At 38.8% G+C, this 17,579-nt stretch overlaps 1 protein-coding gene across 2 annotated transcripts in view; it reads left to right on the top strand.

Moving 5' to 3' along the window:
• Window positions 1-16,673, top strand: part of LOC110684602 (5'-nucleotidase domain-containing protein 4-like) — a 39,597-nt gene extending 22,924 nt beyond the window's left edge. The window contains exons 11-17 of one of the 2 annotated variants that reach the window (XM_021861042.1): window positions 2,962-3,019; window positions 3,586-3,662; window positions 7,854-7,924; window positions 9,084-9,144; window positions 9,548-9,607; window positions 9,952-10,014; window positions 16,206-16,673. In XM_021861042.1, the coding sequence (XP_021716734.1) occupies window positions 2,962-3,019; window positions 3,586-3,662; window positions 7,854-7,924; window positions 9,084-9,144; window positions 9,548-9,607; window positions 9,952-10,014; window positions 16,206-16,355 (540 nt within the window). In that variant the 3' untranslated portion in view covers window positions 16,356-16,673. The remainder of the gene's footprint in view (window positions 1-2,961; window positions 3,020-3,585; window positions 3,663-7,853; window positions 7,925-9,083; window positions 9,145-9,547; window positions 9,608-9,951; window positions 10,015-16,205) is intronic. The other variant, XM_021861048.1, reaches the window with a different exon arrangement.
• Window positions 16,674-17,579: the final 906 nt, after the last annotated feature.

The following is a 17,579-nucleotide window of genomic DNA, read 5'->3' as shown; positions in this document are numbered from 1 at the left end:
ATTCTGTACTCACGAAGGGCAATATTTATTCCTGTTATGCCTTTTGGCTTTACAAATGCACCAGCGACTTTCCAATCCCTCATGGACGAAGTATTCAAATCGTACTTGAGGAAGTTCGTCTTGGTGTTCTTCGATGACATTCTTGTGTGTAGTAAGGAGGAGGGAGAGCACAAAGAACATGTGAAGATAGTGTTGGAGCAATTGTCGAAGCATAAATTGTATGCGAACCTAAAGAAGTGAGAATTTGGGAGGAGGGAAGTAGCATACTTGGGTCACGTGATTTTGGAAGAAGGGGTAGCCATGGACATGGATAAGGTGAAGGCAATTGTGGAGTGGGAAGAGCCCAAAAATTTAAGGGAATTGCGTGGGTTCCTTGGGCTAACCGGGTATTATCGAAAGTTCATGGCTAACTATGCTCAAATCGCCGGACCACTCACCTCACAAATGAAGAAAGATAGTTTTAGCATTTTCAGCCCTCAAAACAGCTAGGACAACCGCCCCGGTGTTAGAATGCCGGATTTTCAGCTTGAATTCGTGGTGGAGACGGATGCTTCGGGTTTTGGGCTTGGTGCCGTGTTGATGCAACAAAGGAGGCCCGTAGCTTACTATAGTAAGTTTTGGAGTGAGGAATCAAGCAATGTCTATCTATGAGAAGGAATTAATGGCTATTAGTTTAGCGGTGACCAAGTGGCGGCATTATCTTTTAGGGAGGCATTTCGTGGTTAGGATCGACCAACAAAGCCTAAGGTTCCTAACCCAACAAAGAGAGGTGGGAAGTGAGTATCAATGGTGTATGAGAAGGTTGATGGGTATGGATTTTGAGATCCAACATAAATCCGGTCCATCCAATAGAGTGGCCAACGCACTCTCTCATAAGGGCAGCGCCACTGTACAATTTGGGGCCTTAATTTCCGCTCAAGTAGTGGATTGGGCCGAGCTTGAGAAGGAATTGGAGGGGGATACTTGGTTGGATGGGCTACGGTAGTCATTGGAGATGGTGGTTGGGTGATGTACAAGAGCAGGATAGTTCTTCCCAAAAATTCGAAATTTATTCCCATACTTCTTTGGGAATACCATGATACTCCAACAGGGGGCCATGAAGGGGAAGTAAAAACCTACTTGCGGCTGGCAGGAGGGTGGTTTTGGTCAGGTATGGGGGAGTATGTGCGACAATGCACGGTCTAGAGTAAGCCTTCACAGCAGGCAAGCGCGGGTTTATTGCAGCCACTCCCTATTCCGGAAGTGATTTGGGACGATATCACCATGGATTTTATCGAGGGACTACCACTCTCGAAGTGGGTGAACTCAATTCCGATTGCAGTGGATAGGCTGTCTAAGTACAGTCATTTTTTGGGGTTGAAACACCCGTTTAATGCTCTCAAAGTGGGTGACATATTTGTGCGTGAAGTGGTTCGCTTACATGAATTTCCTTCATCCATAGTTTCGGATCGAGACAAGGTGTTTATGAGTATATTTTGGAAGGAGCTTTATTGACTCCAAGGCACCAATCTCAAGAGGACTACCGCATACCACCCACAAACAGATGGTCAAACGGAAGTGGTGAACAAATGCTTGGAAACTTACCTCCAGTGTTTCGTGGCATGCCAACCGAAAACTTGGGCTTAATGGCTCCCATGGGCATAGTACTCTTATAATACCTCCCCTCACACTACTACCAATATGACACCTTTCAAAGTTGTCTATGGTAGGAACATCCTTCCACCTTGAGGACAAGGTGAATGTCCGGGAGGGGAGTGATGCAATGGAACGAGTCAAAGCACACCAACCGCCACCAATCAAGGTGTACGAGAGGAGACACAAACAAAACAGCAAGGGACAGGAAGGGCAGCAAGGGAATCAAGAAGAAGACAAAGAATTTTAATGTGCCACTAAGCATTGTGGTAAAGGGTATTCTGCCAGAACAAGACAAAGAAGTTTAATGCAATAGTACCTAGTTAGGGAGAGCTTGGTATATAAGAATGAACAATCAGAGAATGTTATGTGATTTTTTGAAGTGATTGTAGCCTAGCAGTAGTTTACTCTCTAGAAGTAGTGTAGCCCTAAAGCAATCTTCTTGTAGCCGTTATCTTCAAATCATCCTTAGTCAAATACTTAAGCTTTCTCTTATTTCCATCTTCTTTATCTTGCTGTTACTCTGTGAATTGGGTCCATATTATCCTCCCTACATTTCGAAGTAGAAAATTAATTATCCTAGAGTTTAATATACATATTATAAGTAATATATGCCTTCGGTCAAAACTGACTTTTAATGGGTTTTGGACTTGACCCAAATGGAAATTGGAAATTTTATTTCTCAGACCTAAGACTGATCGGTTCTCTTCGATCTGGTCTGTTTCGGTCTATTTTTCCATTTTGGACAGGCTTTTGAACACCCCTATCTTGACGCATAACCACATGACTAAATCACCCATACAACTTTGTATAGATCTTAGCATCTAAATAGCTACCCTTAAATTTGATCTTAGTATTACCCTACCATTCCTAACGGTGAAGCTTGCAAAGTAGTCCATTTCTAAGTTTATTTTTCTCAGTATTGAGAAATATTGCTGTCAATAATGATTACATGCGGACAATGTAGGAAATAGTAGGAATTGCTGCTTGGCTATTAGTCCTTCACACTTCCAGCTTTAAATTTTATTAACACTGATTTTGGTTTGTATGGAGCTATAGTTATGTAAGATCTTTTCTGTTATTGGAGTCAAGATTTAGTAACTCTGTCTTCTCCAAATTTGTGGATTTTTGTGTGATCTTGCGTGTTGATTGTTTTTATCATTCAACAATTTTCTTACCTAAAAAGATTTTTATTTTTTCCTGAAAAGCATGTTTGGCAAAAGGTTGTGTTTACCTCTTTATGCAAATGGTTTCTTAATATAACATGATTAGATGTAAGCAAAGAAAATGTTATGTTTAACTCTTAATTATCTAATGAATTTGTAGTAGGTTCTTTATGTTGGAGATCACATCTATGGTGACATATTACGCAGTAAAAAGGTTCTGGGTAAGATTTTTTTTCCCCCTAGTGTTTTGATTCCTCTCTCTTTCTTTCTTTCTTTCTTTTTTTTTTTTTCAACAAGTGATGAATTCTCTCATTACTTGTTGAATAGTTGTCTTGCCCTTCCCTGCCAATGAAATAAAGGGTCAAAATGAATGAGAGACTTGAAGCCTCATTTCTGGCGTATATGTTTCTACATTGTTGTAAAAAACATCACTTCATAGTGAAGCTGAGAGAAGTTTTGATTGGGAAGTTACAAATCTAGATGGCAATGAAAGATTTTTTTTATTGTCCAATCAATGTTTCTATCTTTGAAATCTCTTTAAATATAGCTGTAGGGGATGGTGTGTCTTATATAATAAAAAACTATACAGCTTTGTATTTTTATTTCATCTATAGTAGGACATAATTGAATTATTGAATTTTTTGGAAATGTTGCTGGTTACTATACTTTAATAGATTTGGGAAGATCAGAAAATTGCATCTAATGTAATATATATTAGTTTAACAAATTTATTGTTCTGCAATGCAATTTTTTTCTCATTTATTCTTTCATTTCTTTGTCTTAATAGGGTGGAGAACTATGCTTGTTGTTCCCGAACTTGAGAGAGAAGTTGAGCTTCTCTGGCAACTGAGGGAATCTCGGAAGGTATGCAGCTAATAAACTTAATTCATTTTCTTTCCTATAGACATTTAAAATAGTTCCATCAAGTTGCTATTCGTAAATTGTAAATAGTTTGATAGTTGTTGATTCAATTGGATCTTTGAAGCTGGGCTTAAGTTAGTTTAACTTGCCGTTGATTTTTCTACAATTGTATTTATTTATTTATTATTACTTCGTATTTTTTTGTTTGTTTAAATGTTGTAGTGATGGTTTGTGACTTTAATCATATAGTGACACTTAAGAGTGTTGCCAAATTACAATAAATAACATAGGGGATCTGTATAAAACTATTTGTGTTGACAAATACATTGTTAAGATTAATGCTCAACAATGATTTGGCATCTTATTGAAGACAGTGCACTGATTTTGGTCACTGTTATGTACTATCTCCAGTTCATTGGTTAAAAAGTGTGAGGTGTACCAAAGTGAAAAAGGATCCTAGACCATAGGTGCACGGTAATATCTTGCTCCTTGTTGACACAAGGGGGATATTGTCTCTTAAATCAATAGTGATAGGTGCACCTGACATGGCATTTCCACGACTTCAATGTAGCCTTAAGTACTAATACATTACGCAAGCTCCAATAAGTGGAGGAAGTCTTCTTTGCTTTTAGTTTTTTTTTTTTTTTTTAGTTTTTTTATTGGATTGTACGAGACTTTGCTTGTTTCTGCCCCCGCTTCTTTCCCGGACTTCAAAAAACGAAAATCTTGCATTTCATTTATTGAGCAGTCTCAAATACCCTTTTGTAGAAGCGCTGGTCCCCTTTGGTCAAGTTGAAAAGGCCCCATATAAAGTACGACTGATACTTCAAAATAAATGCAGTTACTAAAGAATATAAAAAGGAAAACAGAAGGGGGAAGGGGCTTATTTCCTCATTAATCAGATAGCATTGTAGTAGTGGAGACCTCACCTAACCCATAGTAAGAGAAGATGAGATAAATATGTTTGAAGGCAGAAATCTGTAAAGCCACTCTTTTACAGTTTGAAAAGACATATAAAACAATAAAGGGGCTGCTGCCTGAAGATTGAAGAGGAAGGAAGGTAATGAAGAGGTAAAAAAAAGTTGCTGAGCGAGTCAAAGGTTAGAGAGAACAAAGTGGTTTGACGTGTGTGATTCGCGGATGGATGGATCAGGTTGCAGTGAAGTGTTGTAGGAGCATTATAAAAACGCTGATCTACTAGGGCATCATATCTAATTATAAACTGCAAAAAGTGTAACCTGCAAATAACTGAGCTCTAAATAACTGTATGGATTAATTTCTACTAATCCTTTCTAGCATTTGTACACATCCATCACACCATTTGTATTTCCCCACATTCATCTTATGAATGTGATAATGTTTCATAACCCAGCAAGGAGATCTTCCTTATCATGTGGTAGAATATTCCCTTCAATTTATGAGAATGCCAAAATCACATAGGAGTCCCATAGCATTCTTCCACTTTTGCCACTCCGTTTTAATTTTATGATTCATGTCTCCCTATTATCTTTTTGAATAAGTGATCATCGATAGTAGAAGAATTGTACAATACTCCCATTCAAGGAGATCTTCCTGGTCTTCTTAAATCTAATTTGTTAAACTTACAATCCAAATATTTTGTATTACGTCCTAAACTAAGACCTTGAACTCCATAGTTTGTCGGGACAATTCCAACATGTTTTCCATGCCTTCTTTTGTCTCATCATTTAACACAATATCTTCCTTTCGCCTCATCATTCAACCCATTATTTCTGTAAACATCATGCACCATGGTATCTTGTAATTGATCTCGTTAATTCCTCAATGTACTCCAATTGTAATAGAAAAGTCTTTTGTCTTCCTAATCCTAACACCTGACACTCATGCTAACTCCCCCATAATTATCTCTAATTCTTCGTGATGTTAACATATTCTACGAAACACCTTTCCTTATTGATGCTCACCCTAGTACTTCTCTTGGCACGACATGATATGCTTTCTCCTAATCAATGAGAACAATATGTAAGCCCTTATTCTGATAGTTTTCATTAGTTGTCCCATAAGATGGTTTGCCTCTACACTTGATCTTCCTAGCATAAACCAAAATGGTTTTTTTGGATCTTCATACTCCTCCATAAAACTTTATGTTTCTTACTCCAACGTTTTAACCACTCCTTTAAAACTTTCTTGAATTTTATCCTTGATTTTCTTTTTAAAACTCCCTTAATTTTTCTTAAATGCTCTTCTTTTTTTCACTTTACTCACCTTTTTCATATGCTTTCAACTAATTATCTTGTTATGCCCCTTTCTTTATATCGTATGGTTCCTTATGACAGTTTATGTTAACCGACCCCAAATCATTTTTGGACTAAGACTTTGTTGTTGTTGTATACTCCCTAACTTTTTATTCATTTTCTCACTCACACAATTTAAAAAATGACTCATTAGTTTGATCCCTCGATAGTTTGCACAAAATTGGACGTCACCTTTGTTCTTATACAAAGGGATTAAAGTACATTCTTTCCACCATACTAACATCTTGTTACTTCTATTACTCTTGTTGAAGATTGTATTCAACTATTCAATTCCCCTCTCTCCCAAACTTCCCCATACCTTGATAGGAATGTCATCAAACTCGATGATTTCTTCTTCCCATCTTCTTTAGCGCCATTTTGACTTGTTCCTTTTGAATTCTCCGTATAAACTCTTGATTTATCATGTCAATGAAGATACTATCTCAAATATCCAACTCTTGATCACCATTGAATAGGTTATCAAAGAAAGTTTTCCACCTATCCTTCATCTTCTTATCTTGGACTAGAATTATTTTGTTGACATCCTTCAAATGTAGCAATTTTTTTCACTCAAGATTCAATGTTCTAGGAATTTAAGAGTGACATACTCTTCTAGAAGAAATTGATGTTCAATGTGTAATTGAATTTATTTAAACATGCAATTAAAACATTTTATCAAAAAAAAAAAAAAAAAAATGCAATCAGTGCTTCAGTTTTTAAGTGAACTTGTTAAATCTTAAATTGTTTTTACCATCTAATTTGATAGTTTTATGATATATAACTCAGTATTTTTTATTTTATTTTCAAAATCTGAATTTTATTTTGGATCATGAATTAAGGGCCCAATTTTACAAAATCGCATAGGGCCCTTACTATCTTTGCCCCGCTCTTGCTCGTGTGCCTCTTTGAATGTGCCTCGCCTAGAGCAAAAAAGCCATTATACCCTTATCACCTAGGACCTAAGGCGCACCTTTTCATACACTTGTATAACTGTCAGCACAAGAAATGTTTTAGGTTAATGGATAAATATTCTTGCGCTAAAATGTCTACATATGTCTTAAGAGGGTAGGATGTCAGTGATGTTTGGTTTGTCATATAGTATAATACTTCATTTTTTCAATCCTTCTCTAGCTTTTGATCCTTAGCTGCTCAATCTTGGCCACTTCATGATGCTGGAATTTTTTGTCTCAGCTGCTTTTTAGGCCCATGATCATATCTATCATGGATATACACCTTACGATGTATTCTTTGAGGAAAAGATTAAACTAATTTTATTGGAAAGGCAACCTTTACATTATTCCATGTTATGTTGTTATTAGTGGCATATGCAGAATCATAGATTCATAATTTATTTCTGGTGCAGTTCATGCTCTACTAAAGAGGCCTTCTCTCCATGCCTTTGACTAAGCTACTGCAATGTAAATCTAGCTGTTGGCTTGACAATATATTAAGCATTTACCAGTTTCATGATCTCATAGCTAGAAAGGGGCTTGTGGATTATATTACCTCAATTCCAGTAACTGTTAAGAATAAAATTTGTTTTTTAGTGACAACCAAATGAAAAAAATTAAAGGGTTAGCTACCAATTAAACAGGATCATTGTAAACATAAGATGACACAAATAAGCTATCATTACCAGCTTTAATTTAGATGGAGATCAAAGTACTGGGGGACGCATTCAAAAGTGGAGTCCTTCAATCTTATGTATTAGCATTTATTTTGTGTCTCATCGCCATTTAGAATAAGTCTTCTGATTTTATGCAAGTGGTGGTAGCTATTATATATTTATATTTTTTATTTTGTGATGTCAAACTCAAGGACGTAATATAGTCAGAGGTATTATTGGTAGAACCTTGATCAGTGTTAGATTTTTTGTCTCATGTTTCTTTTTTCTATTTCTTATCTGTTTTATGATTGGCAGCAACTCCAAGGATTGAGGTGTGATCGTGATCATATTGAAGACAAACTCCATCATGCAAAGTGGTCTCTCAAGTAAGCAGTAGTTGTGATGTTTAGCATTGTAAACTTTTGTCGATGCAAGTCATGTAAGTAGTAATTGTTGTGTAGTACCTACATCTGGAATTAATTGAAAAACTGAGAACTTGGTTTGAGCTAGTAATTGACAACTAAATTTGGGCAGTGGTATAAACAAAAAACTCATTAAAGTAAAGAGTTTATTTTGCCTGGCTTTTATGCTATCCTTCTTTATAATACTGATTATCATTTTGCCATTTGTTATCATTAGTTCATTACATCTCCAAGAAAATACTATCGAAAAAAAATTTCACTTTGGTCTTTTGAGGTTTGTCATAATTCAAATTCGGTGCCCTATGTTTTCAGCTTACACTCTTTTCATATTGGTGTCCTGATGTGTAAATATATTTGTCACTGTTGTGTATTTAAGCACTTCTATTTCTTGTGGAAATTGTTTTGCATGTTGATGTTTCTGTCACCAATAAACTATTGAAGGTGATTGACTCATTTTTCAAACAAGCCACTTAATGGAGTCAACTGTGTGGGCGCTAAAGTAAATAATATAAAGTCAAAGCACCAACATGGATTCATGCCACATCTCTTAACTTACCTAGTTTTTTTTGGCTTCTTTATAGGCTAAGGTGTTCGGGGCTTTCCTGAATTATTAAATAGGGAGATGCGAAGGAATTGGGAAAATAGCCACTAATTTGTAGATGTGTGTTTATTTTTACCCCTGTTTCCCTATGAGAATATCATGCTCTCTTGTTATTTTAATTTATTTTATTTTATTTATTTATTTATTTATTTATTTATTTATTTATTTAATTTTTGGTGATTTTGTTCAGTTAAATATTTCTTGTCATTGAAAAGCAAGAAGGTGTTACAATCAGACTGCTTAGTTTGCAGCATATTTAGTGGACTGTGCTTGCTGCATGATATGTTTATCTTGCATGTAGTTGGGTTATATTGTTTATATGCACTTCTTCATTGATTGTGTTTCCAGTAATATCTTTTTTCTTTTTTATGCTAGAGAACATGTTTTTTTTCTTAAAAAAATTATTTTATTTAACTTTATTTTTGGAAAGAGAGAGAGTGGGGGGGGGGGGGGGGGGGGAGGAATCTATGTACTCTTAGTCTGCATCCTTTATTTCTGTTGATACAATTTTCATTTATGCAGATTTGAGGATCTTGAAGTTGATCAGAAGCAAAAATTATTGTCTGCCATTGACAGTTTGGAGGTATATATGCAAATTGTTCTTATTTACTATTGACCTATTGTGACTGTTGGTGCCTCTATAGATGAAATTACATTTATAACGGTTCTTCAGTCTATCATTTACTTCGTGTATTTTAAATTGAATTTAATATGTGAAAACATTCTGGTATATTTAAATGTTGCTGATCATTTTAATCACCCCCTGGTGAAATCATGTGGACATTATTTGTTCATGACATTTTTTGCTTACAGAATTTCAGGTTAAGAAGTTTAGATATTGTCTGAAAACATTTTAGTGCATCAACGTACTACAAGTATTTTATTTTGGAAAATTAGATCGTTGTCTTCTTTCTTCTATACTTAGTGCATAAAAGTACTTTATTGTGACTCCTTTCTGACCATATTATATTGGCTTTAATTGTTAGTCACAAAGAGAGCAGGTTCGACTTGATCATCAACAGATCCTCTGTAAAAGCCACCAAAAGGTTAGATGGTTTCTTTGATACCCATCTTTTTTTTGGTCGGCATTTCAGACTTTGATGTAAAGTCTTTTTTTTCTCTTGCGTGAAAATTTTCGAAGTTCTTCCGTTGGATGGTTAGTTAATTACTTTCCTACAAACATTTAGGCCTTTGGGAATTATTAAATGACTGTGTGACATGCATATATGAAATCAAGTTAAATTGGGACATAGTTGCAAATAAATAAATGTATTGATTGCTTATGCAAAGGGTCTCTTGTAAAATCTCTATGTTGTTGTTTATGAAGTGCTGACCCATGGTTTCACTATGTTTTTAGCCTTTTCACAATTTTTTTTTTGTTAATTATCAGTTTCACAAGGTCTGGGGACAACTTATGAAAACTGGTTATCAGAATTCTCGCTTTGCACACCAGGTAAGCTAGAATTAATAATTTAGGTCATTTTCCATGCTTTATAGCTCTTTGTTCAGTCCATGTCATGATCCAATGGTGCTGTGTGGTTTCTAATCACACTGCATTATACATTCTATATGCTGTCACTTTACTTTGCCTGACACAATCTGTTATTTATGCTTTTTAACTTTATAATACGTTATTTCTTACTGTGCTGTCTTTTTACTTGCACCTGACAGAATCTGTTATTAAAGCTGTTTGACCTTTTATTCGTTAAATCTCACTGCTAGATACTAGCTAAAAACAGAGTAATGCAGGAATAAAATTACAGAAGAATAGTCAAGCAGGGGATATTTGTATTGATGATCAAGATAACCACACAATACAATTACTCTTCATTTGAGAGGAATAGTATCGCTCCGAAAGTGTTTACTCAAGAATATTTTGCATAACCCCCTCCTCAAGCCAACCATTACTTAAATACAATTATCCTCAACAAACTAACTGATTTTAGGGAATAACAAAAAGAAGTACAAAACTGCCCTCAAGGCTAACAAACTTCTAACAGAATGTTCCAGCTCATTCTTCCAGCTCATTCCCCAGCTGAATTAGTTCTCCTTCGAGCATAGGTGAACTGTATAGCAGGCCTGGGCTTAGTCTTGGGCTGATTCCTTGCAATACCCCCTTCCCAAAGATTCACCTTGTCCTCAAGGTGGAAGTGGGGAAATCTGCAATCAATCTCAGTGAAATCCTCCCAGGTAGCTTCCCAATCTGGCAGCCCCTTCCAGTGAATGAGCACCTCAGTAGCAGCTTGAGTGGTGCGCACCCCAAGCACTGCTTCTGGCTCAGTGTCAAGCACTAAGTCAGAGGTGAGCTGAACAGGCAAAGGGGAAGCCTGCTGCCCAACTCCTAAGGCCTTCTTGAGTTGGGAAATATGAAAAACGGGATGAATCCGAGCTGTAGCAGGGAGCTCCAGCTTGTATGCTACCTCACCAATCCTTTGTACCACAGGATAGGGTCCATAGTAGCGTGGAGAGAGCTTTTCATTCTTCCTTTTGGCCAAAGACTGTTGTCTATAAGGCCTGGGTTTAACATAAATCAAGTCACCAACCAAAAATGAACCATCCCTTCTGCTCATATTTTCATGCTGCCTCATATAAACCTGAGCCTTTGTGAGGTGAAACTTGAGGTCATCCAAGATAGCATCCCTCTCCAACAATTGGTCCTCCAAGGAAGAAACGTTGGTGCTGCCAGGCGTGAAACGCAACAGATGGGGTGGATCCCTCCCATAGACAGCCTTGAATGGAGAACATTTGGTGGCAGAGTGAAAGGCAGTATTGTAACAATACTCTGCCCAAGGCAGCCAGGTAGCCCAAGTCCTAGGTTGCCCATTCACAAAGCAACGCAAGTAAGACTCCACACCTTTGTTCACAACTTCAGCTTGGCCATCCAACTCCGGGTGATAAGTACTCCTTCTCAACTGTGTGCCTTGAAGCTTGAATAATTCCGACCAGAAAATGCTCAAGAACACTTTGTCCCTATCAGAGACAATTGAGGATGGAATGCCATGAAGACGAACTATTTCTTTGGAGAAGCTTTGAGCCACGGTCTGAGCAGAGAATGGGTGCTTTAGGGGAATGAAGTGACCATATTTAGAGAGCCTATCCACCACCACGAGTATTGAATCCCAACCTAAGGATTTGGGTAATCCCTCGATGAAATCCTTGGAGATGTCCTCCCAAATCTTGTTTGGGATTGGCAATGGTTGGAGTAACCCGAGAGGAGAAAGAGTGGGAGTTTTATTTTGTTGGCAAACATGGCAGCGTTTGACATACTCCGTGACATCCCTCCTCATGCCTTCCCAATACCATTCCCCTGCCAACCTTTGATAAGTTTTTATGTCCACCAACTGGGGAGTCATGGTATTCCCTGAGAAAAAGAGTAATGAGCTCAGATTGCTTAGGGACAACCACTCTGCCTTTATACTTTAGAATTCCATTTTCCAGGGTAAACCACTTGGGAACATCTTCCCCCTTTTGCATTTGAGCAATCAGTTTCTGCAAAGCCTGGTCCTTGCTAATAAACCCCTGTACAAACTCCCATTCACAGGTAGAGATTAAGGCAGAATATTCTGGTGAGAATTGGCGTGATAACGCATCAGCCACTTTGCTGCAAGGACCGGGCTTGTAATGGATTTCAAATGTATATCCCAACAACTTACCCACTTTTGATATGCCTGCCAACCTCCCTCTGCTCCAACAGAAACTTCAAACTTCTTTGATCAGTCCAAACCACAAATTGCCGTCCCAAGAGATAATGTCTCCATTTCTCAATGGCAAACACGATCGCCATGAGCTCTTTCTCATAGATGGGCTTTTCCCTAGCACGTATTCCCAATATTTTACTAAAGTAAGCAATCGGGTGAGCTTCTTGCAGCAACACAGCTCCTAAACCTAAACCATGGCCTGATGCATCGGTCTCCACAATAAAAGGCCGAGAAAAATCTGGCATAGCTAAGATGGGTGCTCGAGTCATAGCTTCTTTCAAAGACTCATACGCCTTAGTAGCCTCTGCTGTCCAACCCCAACAGTCCTTCCGAAGTTGAATAGTCAAAGGCCAAGCAATCAAAGCATAATTCTGAATAAACTTTCTACAATACCCTGTGAGCCCTAAAAACCCACGTAGCTCCTTGAGACTTTGAGGAACAGGCCACTCTAGCATTGTTTGGACTTTTGTTGCATCAACCTCTACTCCTTCTGCCGAAATGACATGACCCAGATAGGCCACTCTAGCCTTTCCAATCTCACACTTCTTCAGGTTAGCATAGAGTTGGTGTGAAGCCAAAGTGGACAAAACTTGCTGCAAATGGCTTTGATGTTCTGCCATAGTCTTGCTGTAAACCAAGATGTCGTCAAAAAAAACCAAGACAAATTTCCAGAGAAACGGCCTAAATACTTCATTCATCAAAGGTGGCAGGGGCGTTAGTGAGGCCGAACGGCATCACTAAGAACTCATAGTGACCATCGTGGGTTCGGAAGGCGGTTTTATGAACGTCCGCTTCCCTAACCCGAATCTAATGGTAACCAGATTTAAGGTCCAATTTAGTGAACACAGTTGCTCCAAACAATTCATCCAACAGTTCATCAATTACAGGTATGGGAAATTTATCAGGAACAGTTTCTTTATTCAAGGCACGGTAATCAACACGGAAACGCCACGGTCCATCCTTTTTTTTTACTAAGAGTATAGGACTAGAAAAAGCACTAGTTGAGGGCTGGATGATACCTGCACTAAGCATGTCCTTCACCAATTTTTCGATCTCATCTTCTGGTACTGTGGATATTTGTAAGGACGAACACTGACTGGGTTTGCTCCACTCTTCAAGGTGATGGAGTGTTCGGTGAGCAAGGGCCTGGGAGCAGCTGGTGGCTGTGGTACCTCCTCTCCCGCGTTCTCCAGGTGATTAAACGCCATGACCAGCTTTCTGAATGGTTTTCACCATTGCTTTTAATATGATACTGGAGCATCCCAACTGAGGATCACCCCTTAAAGTCACTGAGTTGCCACCAACTTGGAATCGCAACGTTTGGGTCTTCCAATTCGAAGAAATTGTCCCCAATTTTTCAAGCCATTGAACACCCAATATCACATCAGAATTCCCCAAGGGAAGAACAAGAAAAGCCTCCATGATCATGAGTCCTTGCAGCTCCAACAACACCACAACACATACCCCTTCTCCTTGTACGACTGCCCCTGTCCAGCGTGACACCAAAACTCCTGGACTCAGTAATAGGCAGCTGTAAATGATTCGTTGCCACCGTCGAAATGAAATTATGGGTCGCCCCCGGGTCCACCATGACAATTACCTTCCCTCCATTAATCATCCCTTCCATACGCATGGTCTTTGGGCTAGTGATGCCCATGACCGAACAAAGGGAAACCCCAGGTGGGGTGGGGTGTCCGTCTGTAGCACGAGAGGTGGTGGTGTGATGGGCTCAATCTCAGCGGCGGCGAGCTCACCAGAACTACCGTCACCTTCTTCCTCCTCTCCGTCTCCCACCGTGAGCAGGACGCTCAACTCGCGACGCCGACAGCGGTGATTGAGGTGCCACTTCTCATCACAACGGAAACACAACCCTTGTTCCCTTTTCTGTTGAACTTCCTTCTCCGTCAGCCGCCTTATATCGCCGATGGGTTTGGAGAATTGATGGGTGAGTCGATTTTGTGAGTTCTGGGTAGTGGAATGTAGGTTTGGGTTTGTATTTTGGTTTGGGGATGTGTTTTGGTTCGGGTTATTTGGGTAGTGTGTTTGTGGGTTGGATCTGTAAGTCGGGTTTGGGGTTCTCAAGCTTCCAGTGGGCCTGGGCTTTGGGCTGAACTTCAGCTTTTCATCAATCCTCATGGATAACTCCATGGCATGATCCAAGGTAACCGGATCTAGGATCCGAACTTCAACCTGATCTCCTCCCATTTATATACTGACAGCACCCCCTCTATCGGAGCTAACAGCTCAATGAATCGGCGTCTATAATCGGCCATCGTGCCGGTTTGTTGATGAGCGAGCCACTGCTCGTGAAGTATGCCGGTGGCGGTGGTGCGAAATCGACGGAGGATGAGTTCCTTCAAGTCTTCCCAATTAAGCAAGGGCTGACGTCGGTGCTCCCACTGGTACCACAGTAGGGCGTCGCCGTCGAGCGCAACCACCTGGATTCGTGCCATAGAAGAATCTCTCGGCGTTTAATCGGTAAAAATGGAAGAATCTCTCGGCTCGGAGGATCCAACCATCTGGATTCGTGCCATCAAATGGGGGTAAATCGAGTTTTCTCAGCTTCCAGTTCGATTGCCCACCATCACCATAATCTTGTCGTGGTTGTGAGCCGGCGAAAGGATTATCCCACCCATAAGGTGGTCCATTCCCCATAGAAGAGCGGTTTTCCGACCGATTCTTCTCCGCTCCGGCAGTAAACTGAGCAGTAAGGTCAGCTTTGAATGCTTCCAAAGCCTCTGTAATCTCCTGGGCTACACTACCAGGAACTCCGGCAAATCTCTTGCTCCAGCAAGTCTAAGCGCTGCGCATGGGTCAAACGAGCCATCTTCTTCTCCGGCGAGGATCGAGACTGCTCTGATACCAATTTGCTAGATACTAGCTAAAAACAGAGTAATGCAGGAATAAAATTACAGAAGAATAGTCAAGCAGGGGATATTTGCATCGATGATCAAGATAACCACACAATACAATTACTCTTCATTCGAGAGGAAGAGTATCTCTCCAAAAGTGTTTACTCAAGAATGTTTTGCATAACCCCCTCCTCAAGCCAACCATTACTTAAATACAATTAGCCTCAACAAACTAACTGATTTTAGGGAATAACAAAAAGAAGTACAAAACTGCCCTCAAGGCTAACAAACTTCTAACAGAATGTTCCAGCTCATTCTTCCAGCTCATTCCCCAGCTGAATTAGTTCTCCTTCGAGCATAGGTGAACCGTATAGCAGGCCTGGGCTTAGTCTTGGGCTGATTCCTTGCACTCACATAGGGCTCTTGTCATTCAATTTAGTCGCTACGAATATTTGGAAACTCCCATTTGATTGTGTGATAACATATAATCAGGAAGCACTCAAGTGGAGGCCTAATAATTTGGCAAAATAATTTATCTGAATAAAGATATTGCAATAGATATAGATGTTGATGTTGATTTATATCACTCAACTGAAGTAGGTATTGATGATCAAACAAATCCAAAATCAGGGCAATGGAAGTAGCGGAGTTTAGGTGCTCCGACCTATCAAAACCTACATTCAGGATTAAGTCCTCATTTAATAAAGTGGGGGTACGGAGAGGGAGTTGCTTGTGGTGTTGTGCCTCTGGTCATACCCCATGATATTGGTACCATAAGGATATTCATACCAAATCGTGCCCTAGAGAATCTGAAGGATGAAATATGGAAAGGAAGGTATTGTAGGGAGTAAAGCCATAGCCCATAGAGAAAGGTACTTGCCATACTCATTGGGTAGACACAGGGCAGCATTGTGTTGAGGGCATGAGTAATCTCACCTGGCTAGGACAATGTTTGTGGCTCGATGCAAGTGCTAGTGGATAAGTTTTGTTTTGATTCTTTGCTGAAGATAATGATGTATTTTGTTGGACCTATTTTTGGAAGTGTACCCACAACATTTAGGTTCGAACACTGACATTTTTGTTTATTTTTGCAGGTTGAGAGATTTGCCTGTCTTTACACCAGTCAAGTAACAAACTTGAGCTTATACTCTCCTGATAAATACTACAGACCGAGTGAAGATTTCATGCCTCATGAGTTCGACATCCTTGCCTTGTCAGGAAAATGTTCTTTGGAAGTAAAATAGCAATGACATCTCAATCTGTATATCAATTGGGCATTACATTCAATTTATCCTCTCTGCTCCTCACCTGCTTTGGTGATTGTCAAATCATTCAAATGTATATAGCCTTTGGTTACTGAATATCATTCTTACATAAAATTGTGCATAACTGTGCCACACATGTATGTCTATGAACATGTGAGCACTAATTTTCTTCTATCATTACAACAATTAGTGAGTACATATATTGCTAATCATATAGTAGTAGGTAATTCTCTAGTACTCTTGTTTAGTTGTTTGTAACTCATGATCCCTTGCCATGGGTAATCTTTTGATAAACCAGTTTGCTACGAGTCATAACCCCTTGCTGTGGGTGATTTTCTGATCTGCACCTGTCTTCAGGCTAACGTCCACATGCACCCAATAGTCTGCTGAAAGCAGCCGTATATTAGGATCACACAGAATAGGTATAGAACTGAAAAAGGGCATCTCACAAAGTAAATGGGAATGCTTAATGAACTGGAATAATCAATCAAAAGTTTTCTTGACAGAGGTCTGACCTGTCTGGTGCATATTAGATACACAAATTTAGTTGTTTTGCATGAGGTAATGGCCATTGAAGATAATTTTTTGGATTTAATCGAGAAATACCAGCAATTGCTGCCCCAAAACAGCATAAATTTCTGCCACTTTCTCTCAAATTCCTATTTCCTTCTTTGCGACTATTAATGCCATCACCGAAGCCTTCACCCATGGCCTATTTGCTAACTACTCACCGCCACCCCTGTAGTAGTGTTGCTTTTTGTTGCTCTTTTTTTTTTTTTTTTTTTTTTTTTTCCATGCTAGCTCATCCCTGTTTTATCTCCCTCCTTTACCATGGGTATCTATCTATTATACCTATCATAAAGATAATTCTTATTTGATTCATCTGGTTATAAAAGAAAAACTTTCTTTTCTATCCCAAGCAAATCTTTTACTTATGAAACAATTTACACTATATTAAACTTCAAATAATTTAACTTGAATAAATCATAGCGTAAGGGAATTTTATGCACTCAAACATAGTTTTATCAAAGCTAATATGAAAGCATGAACAAAATAAAGAGGGTCAAAAAGAGAAGGAGGAGAGAATAATTAATGGCTATCTATAGGAAATAATATAATCATGTAAAATTTTGTTAGATTTGATTTAATACTAATTTTTTAATAAATTTTGCATGCTAAATGGAGATGTACATTTAAGATTTT

This window comes from Chenopodium quinoa, unplaced genomic scaffold, assembly GCF_001683475.1.
Source record: "Chenopodium quinoa cultivar QQ74 unplaced genomic scaffold, ASM168347v1, whole genome shotgun sequence".
Lineage (NCBI taxonomy): Eukaryota > Viridiplantae > Streptophyta > Magnoliopsida > Caryophyllales > Amaranthaceae > Chenopodium > Chenopodium quinoa.
The sequence above is the reverse complement of the archived record's forward strand: the minus strand, read 5'-3'. Positions and strand labels throughout refer to the sequence as shown.